Genomic DNA, 15,545 nt, shown 5'->3' with positions numbered 1-15,545 from the left:
ATAAATGATTAATATAACATATATTTCCATACATGACATTTTGTTGCATATTTTTAATGCAGTTATAATATTACCTTATATCAAAACAATAGTGTTTGCTGTTAGCATATATAGTGTAATCCTTAATACGCGATAAGATTAGTCGTACATAGCAAACATTGCATACGAATAGTATATGGACAAATCCACGGAAGTTTTGATTTTTGCTGAATAGAGGGCACCAGTACGCAAAGTGTCTCGCATTCGAAAACACTCGCGGTTTCATACACAAATGGATCAACAGCAAGAACTTTCACATAAAACTTTGTTTAAAAAATCGATTCGTTGGTGGTAATATTGGCTTCCGTTTATGTTATTCTCCTTGAATTTCGACGAGCTATATACTTTTTTTCTTATACTGCGGTTTTCATTTCTCGTAATATTTAATCGGTTCACTTTATCTTGAAAAATTATTCCCTATTTTTTTTATCTTTTGCTGTATTTTTCATGCAATTTCATTTCTGCAAAAAGCCTTCTGCTTATATTTCTTTACAGCCTTTTTAAGAATTTGTCTTTTTTTTTTTATTTTCCCCTACATTTTTTTCACATATATGACGTGAATATGGAAACTATCCATGTACAAAATAAGATCTTAAGTGACTTATACATGTCAGGAGATAAGAAAGATGTAGAAGTTTTAGTAGAGTATATTCGTATCAGAAACCCACTGGATGAGGATAAAGAGAAGGTGTTGCGAGAGAAGTTATCGAGAAGCTTTTTTCCGGTTTTTGCACAGAAATGGAAGAATTCCTTTTACAATGCGGCGAAATTCAATGCAAGCAATGAGAAATGGCTTATGTCAGATTTTATCGTGAATTTCCAGGATGCAAAAGTAGGTAGAAAATCCGTAGTTGATTATGAGATTGCTTCAAAGTCTACGAAGAGAAGAAAAATCTTGTCAATAATTGATAGCTACTCGCCTACAGAAATTCAGGATGCGTTTCTGACAAATTTGCGTACTTCCGGAAAACAAAAGATAGCTGAAGCGATCGTAAATCTCTTAGCAGAAGTTGAAGAACCGGAAATTGCAGCAGTTGTTCCTTTTACGCAAGAAGAAGCTATAGCGGTAGCCGAAGATGCAAAACTTTCTAAGCATCAATATGAGACACTGCGTATTCGATTGAACGGTCAGAACGCAAATGTTTTTCCACTGTACTCAAGACTCGAAGACGCTAAAAGAGCATGCCTTCCGAAGGAAGGTAGTATAGCTATAACTGAATGGAGTGCGCGTATAGAGTTGCAAGACTTACTTGATGTTACGGTAACACGCCTGCTACAAGTACCGAATATATTGAGTGCTGATATGCTTGCGACAGAAAATGTAACCTTGAAATGCTTCTACAAGTATGGTTGCGATGGCGCATCTGATCAAAGTCGGTACAATCAAATCTTTACAACGAAGGGAAAATCGGACGCAGGAGTTTTCATGGCATCAATTGTGCCTTTGCGTCTTCAGACTTTTTGCGAACTTCCGTTAATGATATGGAAAAATCCAAATCCTGGGTCGACAAGTTTGTGCAGACCAATTATGTATGAACAAGTACCGGAAACTAATGTTCGAACAAGAATCGAAATACAGTCCTTGCAGGAAAAGATATCGAAGCTTGTGCCAACGGAGGTTAAGTTGCCTAATAGTGACTTCAAAATAACTGTTACACATGATTTGTCCTTAACCATGATTGATGGAAAAGTTTGCCAAGCTATTTCCGAAACCTCCTCAGCTGCAACGTGCTATATCTGTTCTGCAAAACCATCTGAGATGAACGATTTAGCAAAAGTAACGCAAAAGCCGGAAAAGACGGAATACTTCGAATTTGGGCTTTCTACGCTACATGCATGGATACGGCTGATGGAATGTATTTTACATATAGGCTATCGGCTTGATTTTTGCAAATGGGCAGCCTGTACACCAGATCACAAAGCTCAATTGAAAAGTCGAAAGAAACTGATACAAGAAGGTTTTTATGAAAAAATGGGTCTCATCGTTGATATTCCCAAACACGGCTCGGGAACTACCAACACTGGAAATACCGCAAGGCGATTTTTTAGAGATCCAGAATTAGCATCCGAGATTACTGGCGTCAGCAATGATTTAATACGTAGATTTGGAATAATTCTGCAAACAATGGCATCAGGAGAGGAAATAAACACCGTGAAATTTGGAGAGTACTGTTTCGAAACAGCCGAGTTGTACGTTGATAAGTACAAATGGTATTACATGCCAGTAACGGTGCATAAAATTTTATTACACGGTGCTTCAATCATCGAAGCAGCTTTCCTCCCGATTGGGGAACTATCCGAAGAAGCGCAAGAAGCACGAAACAAGGATTTTAAACGTTTCCGTGAATTTCACACTAGAAAATGTAGCAGAGTAGTCACAAATACTGACATCACGCGCAAGCTTCTAATAACCAGTGATCCGTTAATCAATTATCATAGGAAAAAGTGGAAGACTAAAGTTATGCTACTGAATCCCGAGGCACAATTGTTATTAGCACATCCTCGATAGGACTATTGTATGATCTGAGTTCGTTTAATTAAGCACAATGAAAATATTGACGGAAGAATTAACAAGAAATTACAAAAATGAAAAAAAAAATAACAAAAACGAAAAAATTACAAAAAAAGTACAAAATTATTAAAAAAAAAAAACAAAAAAAGAAACAAAACTCTGCCATTGATGGTCCCAAGCCCATGTAAAAGAGGAGGGTGTTTCCATTTTTTTTTTGTCGCTAAAAATCTTGTGTGCTGTATTCGATCCAAATACCGATTTCTGCGTCTTCTCGGCCACTCAATTCTTGAAAAATTTGTCTGTTATATTGGGTCCGTCTTTTGAATTTTGTTTGAATAGATTACATCTCCCTACGTATTAGTTGCAATCTCGTATCTGTATGTATTTTGATGCGTTGATTATGAATATGACCACGAAAATTGGCGACAAGGTCATTTTCAAGACAAAATCTGAATAAAAATGCTTTTTTGCGTTTTTTTGGCATTTATTTCGAAAAATAAAAATCACAAAAAAATGCGTATATACTCTTTTTTGTAGAGAATTTGATGCTTTATCTATTTTATTTGAAACATTTTTTTGTGTGATTTGTATTTTTGGAAATAAACGCAAAAAACCGCAAAGAAACGCGTTTTTTTTCAGTTTTGACCTTGAAAATGACCTTGTCGCCAATTTTTATGGTCATATTCATAATCAGCGCATCAAAATACATAAAGATATGAGGTTGCAACTATGTCGGAGATTTATCTATACGGACGTATATGCAAAATTTCGTATATTGTTCATATTTGTTGTTTTACTAAAGCAATACGCATCATTTTTCCAAATCCGCCTCGACAATCTTTTTCCAAATTTTATTACCTTTATTTAAAAAAAAATTCGTTAAAATCGGTCGAGTAGTTTCGCCGGAATCCTATTTTGAACCAAACTCTTCAGGTCATTTCCCACTGTGCGCCGCCGCGACGCCGCCGGTAAGGTCGAAATGAGGTCGGACGCTGCCGCCACCAAAATTTAAGTCGGCGCACAGGTCTACTCAGTGGTCGAATTGGCACGACACTCGCACGGTATACGGGAGGTTCCAGGTTCAAACCCTGGCTGAGGTAATATTTTTCGCAATAAATTCTTTATATCAATTTAGATGCTTAAAATTAGCATCAAATGATTTTAATCGTTAGGGGGGGATAAGGGATTCTAATGCTCCAACGAAAACTGTGTTTTCAGTCCGATAAAAAATCGGCGCGCGGTTTAGTATGTTGGAAATTCGTGTACTTGGAAATACACGAAAGATTTAAAATTTATTAAATAAATTTTAAATCTCTCTCGTTAATATCAGAGTATAGCTCTCATTTGCCTTATATCGTGTCTTTGTTTGAATTTCTGGAGAGCGTGTTTCTTGTAAAGAATTTGTTGTTAGAATATCTGCATGTCGCAGCATGCGGTTATAGGAGCAAGGCGTTTAATAATAGAAAATGAGATGTCATATGCAATTCGCCCCTTTTACCCTTGTGTTTTTTTTCTCATTTTACCCTTTGAGTTCGAGAGTATAGGTACTCTCTTTCCAAGGTATAGAAGGATAGGCGCGTTCGGGTTCTGCATTATTTTTTGTGTCATGTTGTAGTTTGGAAGGTCTCATCTCGTGGTATCCCCTCCTGTCCGAGCCCGGAGCGCTGGGACTCTTGGTTTCGGCTCTTCTTTTTTCTAGATGCAATAAAAGTTGCGTCATCGAGTCTCATAATGCTCCTATCAGGTATACCGACCAGCCGTATACTTTGTGCAGTATATATCCGTGCACGAGTGTATCCAGTATGAGTGGCACCCGTTTGACCACGTTAATATTGACCACGGTCCCGATTGACCACGTTGAAATTGACCACGTTGCGATTTACCACGTTTATATTGACCACGTTGCGATTGACCACGGTCCCGATTGACCACGGTCCCGATTGACCACCGTCCCGATTGACCACGGTCTCGATTGACCACGGTCCCTATTGACCACCGTCCCGATTGACCACGGTCCCGATTGACCACCGTCCCAATTGACTACGGTCCCGATTGACCACGGTCTCGATTGACCACGGTCCCGATTGACCACCGTCCCGATTGACCACGGTCCCGATTGACCACCGTTCCGATTGACCACGGTCCCGATTGACCACAGTCCCGATTGACCACATTGAGATTGACCACGTTGAGATTGACCACGTTGCGTTTGACCACGTTAATATTGACCACGTTGCGATTGAGCACGGTCCCGATTGACCACGGTTCCGATTGACCACCGTCCCGATTGACCACGGTCCCATTTTACCACGGTCCCGATTAACCACGGTCCCGATTGACCACCGTCCCGATTGACCACGGTCACTATTGACCACGTTGAAATTTACCACGTTGAGATTGACCACGTTGCGTTTAACCACGTTAATATTGATCACGTTGCGATTGACCACGGTCCCGATTGCCCACGGTCCCTATTAATCACGGTCCCGATTGACCACGTTGATATTGACCACAGTCCTGATTAACCACGTTGATATTGGCCACGGTCCCGATTGGCCACAGTCCCGATTGACCACCGTCCCGATTGACCACCGTCCCGATTGACCACCATCCCGATTGACCACAGTCCCGATTAACCACGGTCCCGATTGACCACCGTCCCGATTGACCACCGTCCCGATTGACCACGGTCCCGATTGACCACCGTCCCGATTGACCACCGTCCCGATTGACCACCGTCCCGATTGACCACGGTCCCGATTGATTACCGTCCCGATTGACCACGGTCCCGATTGACCACCGTCCCGATTGACCACGGTCCCGATTGACCACCGTCCCGATTGACCACGGTCCCGATTGACCACCGTCCCGATTGACCACCGTCCCGATTGACCACGGTCCCGATTGACCACGGTCCCGATTGACCACGGTCCCGATTGACCACCGTCCCGATTGACCACCGTCCCGATTGACCACGGTCCCGATTGACCACGGTCCCGATTGACCACCGTCCCGATTGACCACCGTCCCGATTGACCACCGTCCCGATTGACCACGGTCTCATTTGACTACATTGAAATTGACAATATTGAATGCGATCTTGTTATCGCTGCATTTAATAGTATTTGTTATTTTATCCCGAGCAATAAATTGATATAGTCGATACTGCATTGTCACATTTTTCATTATTTTTCTCGTATATATACAGCTTGCATATTTTACATATTGCAGTAATTTACGTTAGTATAAGAGGTTAGGAAAAATGTCATATCATGATATCAGCAATGTGCAATGCAGTGGTACGGAATTATATCCGACATTGTCATTTTATGATAAATTTTATAGAGAATTATAATTTGTTAAGAAATTTCTTAAACTAAATATACAGTAGTAAATAAAAATGCTGGAACAACAATGTTCTTAACATAATCAAGAACAGAATAAATTGTAAACCATATTGTTCGAGCTGGTTATAGCGTTATCCCTGCTAAAGAAATTCAATTTTTGTATAAAAAGCACTTTTTTAGTTCCTATCTTTAAGCGAAAAGTTCTATTTTTTTCTGAAAAAAGAAAGATGTATCTACGTTCTTTATATTAATTTTATTATTTGAGGCAATTGCGTTACAATTTATATTATGATAGTATAAGCGCTTTCTATTTACACTTAAAGTAGCCGTCTCGCTACGTGCTAGTCATGTGACTGTTTGTAGGTTTTCACGTTCAGAAATATATTTCAGGCAATTTTTGCTAAGGGAAAAATAATTTTATGAATTATGGTGTAAAATTTCATACGTGACAAAGTATGTTACTTTTTCCAAATTCTGTGATTTTTCTCATTTGACTCCGTTTTGATCAGCTGATCATGCGAGTCGTCGAGAAAGGTTACAAGTGAGGAATCATCACATCTCCTTTTCGATTGAATTTTGACAATTACTGAGAAAGGGTTTCAAAACGCATGACAGGGGTGTCAATCACTATCTAATTCGGCTAAGAAAGACGAGCCCCATAACCTGCAACTACAGCCAAGTCTTCCCAACCTCACCTCGATCAAAAAATGTCTGCTCGATTACCGCATTTTCACTAAAATAAACTAAAAAATTAGCAGCGAAATCTCCGGTAAACTATATATTTTATGGTTGCATCGGATTCTTCGAAATCTAATGTACAAAAAGCAATGTTTTTTCTCACTTTATCTAATCGAAAAATGCGAAAATATGTGATTGAAACCGTGATAGAGCCTTCTTTTTCTGGCCGTCTGTATGAAGTAATGCAAAATTTGTGATTTTCGAGATCGATTTTCTAGAGTAAATAGTCGGTAAGGAGCCACAGAAAAAATCGACTGCAAAGCTGATCATATAATTTGATATAAAATCCAAAATTGAAAACTTTATCTAATACATGCCCTGACGAGGCGACTACCTTAAGTGAGCTGAGTCACTCAGTTACGTGAATACTTTAGACTGACAATAATCAGATAAGACGTCAGTTTTTTAGTGAGTAAAAGAAATTTACCTGATTATTTTGGTGACAAAGCTATCGCATAACAATACAAGTTTCTAATCTCACTTTTAATAGTACAGTAGAAAGGACATGGTCTCGATTGTGAATAAAAATTCATTGAATCTCACTCTCCATCAGCATTAAAAGGAACGTGCGTTCAACTGACGTCACAAGTGAGAATTAACTGAGTTTTGATGTAAATAGAAAGCTATTCATGTGTCTTAAGTAAAATTGCACAATATATAGGACTCGGATTTATGATTTATTTGTGGTTATCGAATATATATTAGATATTAAGGTAAATATTAAGATAGAATTAAGATAGTGGAGAATGTAATCTGCTTTACTTGACATGCAGAAGTCTCCAGCCTGACTTTATCGCTAAGTTTATATTTATGAGTGCAAGCAACATGGCTTAATAATACGAAAGGATATCAAATCTTTTTAAATACGTTTTTTATACTTCACACATTAAAAAATATATTTTTAGGCAGTGTTGCGCTTACAAAAGTTATCACATTTCAATTTTGTAATTGCTTCATGTTACATAACATTACGTACATCTTATTTTATTGCCTCAAAAATTACAAAATACGTTTTTGGATAACTTAAGAATACTGAGAATACTAACGAAGGAATTAAATAGAACTAAACAGAATTAAGCAGAACTTTTGTTTAGATCCGTTCAGTTTTGTTTAATTCCTTGCTTAAATATATATCTAATATGACTGTACATTTGAACGTGATACTTCTTCATTTCTATAAACTACAAAAAATAACACAATGTATGATGGTAGTCTAAAAAGTTTTGAGCCTCAAACATTATTTTTTCGGTCAAATTCGGTCAAATAGTCTCCTTTTAAGTCGATGTTAGGCTCAAAACTTTTTGGACTACCCTCGTATGTGTATCAATAATGGAATAGATTTTTTAATAGATTTTTTATGCATGCTGCCAAATGTATTTTATAAGTAAGCGACAGATTCAAGTTTATTCGACGGAAACAGTAGTTCTGTTTAATTCCTTGCTTAGTATTAAATGTACATTCAATATGGCTGTGATATTTGAGCGTGATACTATTAATATCTATAACTATTCTGTTCTGTTTAATTCTGTTTAGTTCTCTTCAGTTCTGTTTAATTCCTTCCTTAGTATTCTCAGTATTCTCTATTAAGTTATCCAAAAATGTATTTTGTAGTTTTTGATGCAATAAAATTAGATGTACGTAATATGTAATGTAATATGAAGCGATTACAAAATTGACAATGTGATAACTTTTGTACGTGCAATACTGTCAAAAAATATATATTCTTTCAATGTGTGAAGTACACAAAATGCATTTGAAAAGATTTAATATCCTTTTGTACTATTTAGCCATGTCGTTTGCGCTCGTAAATATAAACTTAGCGATAAAGTCATGCAGGAGATTCTGCATGTTAAGTAAGGCATATATTACATATTCGATAATAACAGATATATCATAAATACGAATTTTATTGCGCAATTATACCTAAGAAAACACATTTTAACGTAATTGCCTGAGATAACACAATTTAAAAGTAAAACATACATCTTTCCCTTTTATCAAAAAAATAAAACATTTCACAACTTTTTCGCTTCAAGATAGGAACTACAAAAATGCTTTTTGTACGAAAATTGGGTTCCTTTAACAGAAGTAACGCTAACCAGCACAAACAATATGGTTTGTTGATTGATTTGAATTATTAATCAATTATTACTAGATACTGACTTCTGCTGAGCTTATAATCGGAGGTATACTTATATATTTTTATTTATTATATTTATAGATGGAGATATTAGAAGGAAAACAAAATGGATTTCAAATTGTATGTTTATAACTATTATATATACTTATTGTAAAGACAATAGATATGATCATATTTATCATAATAATAAGAGAAATAGGATTGTAACGATATATACAATCAATTAGAATTAAAAAGCCATGTGATCCAAGCCTAGGTTTTTGACAGCCTTATATTAGTTTCTGTATACATATATATCTATATATATAAGACATTCTCTGTCAAATCAGACACCCCCCTGTCCAAAAATTGGGGTCATCTGAAAAATTCATTCGGGGCTCATTTTATAGCTATACATATGTAGTTTTATTTGAGCTGTGGCCTTTTGAAAAATCAACATCGCGGACCCCAATATGGTGGCCGAAGTCTGCGGGTAACGAGGTACGACAAATGAAATCGTTACTTGGAAGTTATAAAACAGTTTCGACTGTTATAGAAATATGTGTTAATGGGTTTATTTAGTAGTTAGCATTGAATCCATGGAAAAAAATGAATTTTTTAAAATTAATAGATTGTATGTAATAAAAGATTGTAGGGACACGAAATTTTTTATTTTTTAAAAGGCCACAGCTCAAATAAAACTACATATGTATAGCTATAAAATGAGCCCCGAATGAATTTTCCAGGTGACCCCAATTTTTGGGCGGAGGGTGTCTGATTTGACAGAGAATGCCCCATATACATATAAATGCGAGTCGTGGGTCGTGAGTCGTACAAAATGGACCAATCACAATCGAATTTGAGGAGAATAATCGACTGTGATTGGTCAATTCTTACGACTCACGACTTTACGACTCGCATTGTAGACCTAGCATATAAGTTCCATTGAAATTTAATCAATCAGAATAAAGGAAACTAACTTCAAGTTTAGTGAACTTTGCTCTAATTAGTCAAATTTCAATCCAATCTCAATCCCAATTCGTAGTCTGATCACGGCTTAACGCGAATCGCATAACCAATCAAAGACGTTCCGCGTTTTCTGTTACGCGGAACTGAATGTCTTTAATGCACATGATACATACATAAAACATAGCGTATTGCGTTTAACCAATAATATTTTTCTATTCTGTTAAAACGTTCCAATAGAAATACTAAAGCGTCGTCTACAATAGCCGTAAGCGCATGGAGTAAGATGTAAGCAGTAAGCTATTGACTAATGGGATTTATACAATTCAAAAATAATTGACTATGGTTGGTCAATAGCTTACTGCTTACATCTTACTACATACGCTTACAACTATTGTAGACGACATTTATGCTAGGTCTACAATGGGAGTCGCAAAGTCGCGAGTCGCAAGAATTGACAGTCAATTATTCTCCTCAAATTCGATTGTGATTGGTCAATTCTTGCGACTCACGACTTTACGACTCGCAGACCTAGCATTAGATGTCACAGTTGATTGGTTACGCAAATATTTATTACGTAAATTTTATCACGATGAAATCAGAATATCACGTAACGTACGTGATACGTTTAGGCTGGAGTCCCATGGCAGGTATTTTCCGCGTAACGCGTAACCGCGTAACCAATCATAAGCGTTTCGAATTTTCTGTTACGCATATGCACGCTTCTTATTGCTTATTGCTACGCGGTTAAGGTCTATCCAGACAAACTTGCATAGGTGCATAACCATATGCATAAAGAAACGGATTGGTCTATTTCCTTATGCACATGCATATGGAACAATCAATTCTCTTATGCTTATGTTTATGCGCTATGCAAGTTTGTCTGGATTGACCTTTACGCGGTAAGCGGGGAGCACACACTTCTGCACAACGCATAATACGTAAGCATAAGAAAACTGATTGGTCTATTTTCTTATGCACATGTGTATGGACCAATCAATTTTCTTATGCTTACGCATTATGCGTGGTGCAGAAGTGTGTGTCCGGGCCCTTAAGGCCATCGCACACAAAATTGCATAGGCTGCATAAGCATAGCATAAGACCGCTGGACCAATGAGCATCTTATGTAAATTAATATGGCGGCTTTATGCTGGATGCTCATTAGTTTAGCGGTCTTATGCTACGATTCGTATGTATTTGACCGGAAATGAATGTCCGGTAAAAGAAACTACATATGAAATCGTTTGTATTTCGTATGAAGACTTTTGAAGTGCAATTGAAAAGGTTTGTGAGTCATTTAGTTAATTGTAATTAATTAATCATTTTTTCACCATGCACTTAGCCGGAATAGATAAATTAAACAAAGTTTTTGTATCGAATCGTTTGTATTTCGTATAAAGAGTTATGAAGTGTGATTAAAAAGGTTTGTGAGTCATCCAGATAATTTTAATTAATTATTTATAAACCATGTACCTAACCGAAATATAGATTTTTAGTTATTCATGTTAAAAGAAGAAGGCGCTAGTGTTTCCGAAGGTCCGTCTGCAGTCAGAATTAATATAAACGTTTTACAAATTATTTTATACTGAAATAAATAAATAGCTATAAGCGATAGTTGCTAATTAACTTTGTCACTCATATATTTCCATTTTGCAGAGGACCTCCGTAACGAGATCAAAGATGTACCAGCTGTGCAGGGTGAAGAGGTTATTTCAAACGCCCTGCCACAGCCCAAGAGCGACTCAAATGTCATTATCGCTGAGAAGTACTTCTTGCCATTTGAGTTAGCATGTCAGAGCAAGTCACCGCGGATTGTGGTGACAGCACTGGACTGCCTGCAGAAGTTAATCGCATATGGCCATCTCACTGGCAATGTGCCTGATTCAACGGAGCCTAACAAGCTGCTGATTGTGCGCATTGTCGAGACAATTTGCGGTTGCTTCACCGGTCCACAGACCGATGAGGGTGTGCAGCTGCAGATTATTAAAGCTCTGCTGACTGTAATGACAAGCCAGCATGTGGAGGTTCACGAGGGTACGGTACTGTTAACAATTCGTACTGTTTACAACGTTTACTTGGCGTCGCGCAACCTGGTGAATCAAACAACAGCCCGTGCGACTCTCACGCAGATGATCAACATGATCTTCGCGCGAATGGAGACTCAGACGGAGGAAGAGACATCGTTTTTATAACTACAATTAGCAGAAGCTATAAACCTGCAGGATAGGGCATTAATATCTCATCTTCATGAAACTTTACGTTGCGTGCGTCTATTTAATGACGATGGATGTAGAAAGCTTTTTAAATCACTTCGAGAGGATTATCAAAAGCGATCTCCTTATATCGCATATTTAATCAGATGTCGTCAGGGATTGCTGTCAACATTAGCTCACTTAGATAGATACTGTTTATATATAAATATCATCTTTGTATGTAATGTATAAGTAAATGTAAGATGTTTAAATGTAAGATGTTAACTGTTTAATAATAATATTTTCCAGATTATGCGTGCGAGTTAAGTGCGATCGGGATGCTATCAATAATCATCTTGTATCCGTTTGTGTGAGGGTATTTTTGGGAAAAAAGGAGGCTTTCCTCCTGCATTTCTGCGAAGAGTTTAAAAAGCTTACGCTAGCTGACGAGAAACAGGATCTCGTGGATAATTTTCTAGGGAAGGTCCACGCGGAAATGGACAACGATCCGATCTGGCAATGTACATGAATATAATTATTTATCTCGCAATTGATCTTAGCGGAGTGATCAGAGACGTCTGAACTTACTTCTTACTTTCAGCGGCGAGCGCCAACCAGTTAGATTTGGCGAGAGTCGTGGTGGAAAGAACCGTCATGGCACGGGTATACCACAATGCGCTCTATCCAAATGGAGATGGAGATGTATATAGGGACCAGCTTCTTCACGATCACATCAAAAAGTTGGCGAAGGTCGTAACTCCAAATCACAAGGACCTACGCATTCCAAAGGTTTATCATTACGAATGCCCCTGGCCATGGGCGTAGGCTGAATTGGCTGTGATATCGGCGTATAAGACTCCTAGGGATAAGTTGCAGTGTGTATTTCGTTACGCGACTACCATCATGAATCTCCTCTCCATGGCGTCGGAAAGAGGCATACCTGCTGCCGACGATCTGACTCCCGTGCTGGTCTATGTCATAATCAAGGTATGCGATTGAAAAGAGAATATGTGATTTTAGCAAGAAGAGTGATTGTTAACGTGTGCTTAATTTCAGACTAATCCGCCGTCGTTGTTATCGACTGTTCATATGTAGACAGCTTTTACGGGAATCGATTTGAGGGAGAGGAACAATATTGGTGGACGCAGTTCTGCGCCGCGATCGAGTTTATTAAGACAATGGATTAACAGTTTCTCAGAAGTATCACGATAAATAAGATTAGATTCGATGCTGGTGATAATGTAGAAATGTATCATAATCATAATTTGACGATTTCATAAAGAAGAAGACCAATATCTTGTGTAAAGCTAGCTGAACAGTTTTATGCTTCCAGTATCTTGATTAAAATTCTTAAATAGTCTAACTGTTAGTTCTTTCGCACGTTATTATGTAACTATTACTACGTTTACGCGAGCTTTACTTCTGTAGTAACTTACGATAATTCCTTCGCGTAAACAGGATTTTTCTTCGCGTAAACGGGATTTTGTAGTAACTTACGATAATTTACTTCGCGTAAACGAGTGATTTATCGTAAGTTACTACAGAAGTAACGCTTGCGTAAACGTAGTAATTAGCAAAGACTGAATCAGATTATACGTAAAGTAATGGCTTTATCTTTATTTGTAACTCTATTGTACAATTTCACAGGACATCGAAAAAAAAAGAAACGTTTAGATATTCTATAATTTATGTGTAAACAATACAGAACTTATAGAGAATTGATAACCATTTAGCAGGATAAACTGTGTTGGCGTACTCTTTCTACATGCGCACCTTCCCCAAGAGTGACTCGAACCAGATCCGTGAAAAATATCGCCACTTTCGTAGAGCTTTTGTACAGTTTTACTCTAGGATTATGTATCAGGAATATCGCGAGGGAAAGAAAGACTTCGGAGATTTTTATCTGAATCGATCAACATAAAGAGAGAGCATAGTAAAGAAGCTAGCTTTCGAGAATTTGAACGCATAATACTTGTTAATACTATGAGCGAATTAGTTACGTCACTCTTACTACGTTTACGCGAGCGTTACTTCTGTAGTAACTTACGATAATTCCTTCGCGTAAACGGGATTTTCCTTCGCGTAAACGGGATTTTGTAGTAACTTACAATAATTTACTCCGCGTAAACGAGTGAATTATCGTAAGTTACTACAGAAGTAACGCTCGCGTAAACGTAGTAATATATCGATATCAGTCGTTTAATAATAATACATTTAAAAGCGCTCAATTTAAAAGCAGGGCAAGAAAGTGTATCAATTTTGTGATCAAATGCTTATTACGATTCCTTAAAATAATTAATGATTAATATTGCGATATTAATATGGCTAATCGTACTGAGGATATTACCTAATTCAACATAAAATAAGAACATCGTTACATGTACATATTACGCGCGCTCTTACATGAGAATAACGGAAAATTTCATTTAAAAAATGGGACATTAAATGTCTATCTGACAGAGAAAATGTATATGAGTGACAAACTTAATTAGCAACTATCGCTTATAGCTATTTATTTATTTCAGTATAAAATAATTTGTAAAACGTTTATATTAATTCTGACTGCAGACGGACCTTCGGGAACACTAGCGCCTTCTTCTTTTAACATGAATAACTAAAAATCTATATTTCGGCTAGGTACATGGTTTATAAATAATTAATTAAAATTATCTGGATGACTCACAAACCTTTTTAATCACACTTCATAACTCTTCATACGAAATACAAACGATTCGATACAAAACCTTTGTTTAATTTATCTATTCCGGCTAAGTGTATGGTGAAAAAATGATTAATTAATTACAATTAACTGAATGACTCACAAACCTTTTCAATTGCACTTCAAAAGTCTTCATACGAAATACAAACGATTTCATATGTAGATTCTTTTACCGGACATTCATTTCCGGTCAAATACATACGAATGCTACGCTTGTGCTAAGCTATGCATTTTGTGTGCGATGGCCTTTAAGGTGGAAGCACATAAAATTGCAGGAGCCATGAGCAGAATGCAGAAGCCATATGCGCATGCGCTATGGCCTGCATTCTGCCTATAGCTTCTAAATTTTCAATCTACATAAAAATACATAAGCATAGTTTATGTAGATTAATTCAGAAGCCATGGGCAGTGCAGACACCATAGCGCATGCGCATATATGGCTTCTGCATTCTGCTCATGGCTCCTGCAATTGTATGTGCTTCCACCTTTAAAGTCTATCCAGACAAACTTGCATAGGTGCATAACCATATGCATAAAGAAACGGATTGGTCTATTTCCTTATGCACATGCATATGGACCAATCAATTCTCTTATGCTTATGTTTATGCGCTATGCAAGTTTGTCTGGATTGACCTTTAAGCGGGGAGCACACACTTCTGCACAACGCATAATGCGTAAGCATAAGAAAATTGATTGGTCTATTTCCTTATGCACATGTGTATGGACCAATCAATTTTCTTATGCTTACGCATTATGCGTTGTGCAGAAGTGTGTGTCCGGGCCCTTACGCGGAAAATACTTGCCATGGGACTCCAGCCTTAGGCTGAAGTCACATGGCATGTATTTTCCGCGTTACGCGTAACCGCGTAACCAATTAGAAGCGTTTTGCATTTTCGGTTACGCATATTCGCGC

General features: G+C 37.4%; 1 protein-coding gene across 4 annotated transcripts; it reads left to right on the top strand.

The window, feature by feature from the left end:
• The first annotated feature begins 10,961 nt into the window (after positions 1-10,961).
• LOC139781171 (brefeldin A-inhibited guanine nucleotide-exchange protein 1-like) lies at positions 10,962-13,655 on the top strand. Of its 4 annotated transcripts, none has more exons than XM_071720009.1 (5): positions 10,962-11,257; positions 11,378-11,745; positions 12,223-12,434; positions 12,515-12,900; positions 12,970-13,655. In XM_071720009.1, exons 1-3 carry the CDS (start codon positions 11,224-11,226, stop codon positions 12,238-12,240), a joined length of 420 nt encoding a protein of 139 aa, XP_071576110.1. In that variant the 5' UTR covers positions 10,962-11,223; the 3' UTR covers positions 12,241-12,434; positions 12,515-12,900; positions 12,970-13,655. The 4 variants fall into 4 exon arrangements, 3 of the variants coding, with proteins under 3 accessions (XP_071576110.1, XP_071576108.1, XP_071576109.1); XM_071720007.1 differs by having other exon boundaries at positions 10,963-11,257; positions 11,378-11,755; XM_071720008.1 differs by having other exon boundaries at positions 10,969-11,005.
• The last annotated feature ends 1,890 nt before the right edge of the window (positions 13,656-15,545 follow it).

This window comes from Temnothorax nylanderi, unplaced genomic scaffold, assembly GCF_030848795.1.
Source record: "Temnothorax nylanderi isolate EJ_2023f unplaced genomic scaffold, tnyl_v1.0 TNYL_tig0320_pilon, whole genome shotgun sequence".
NCBI lineage: Eukaryota > Metazoa > Arthropoda > Insecta > Hymenoptera > Formicidae > Temnothorax > Temnothorax nylanderi.
This window is presented reverse-complemented; position numbering and strand designations above follow the sequence as displayed.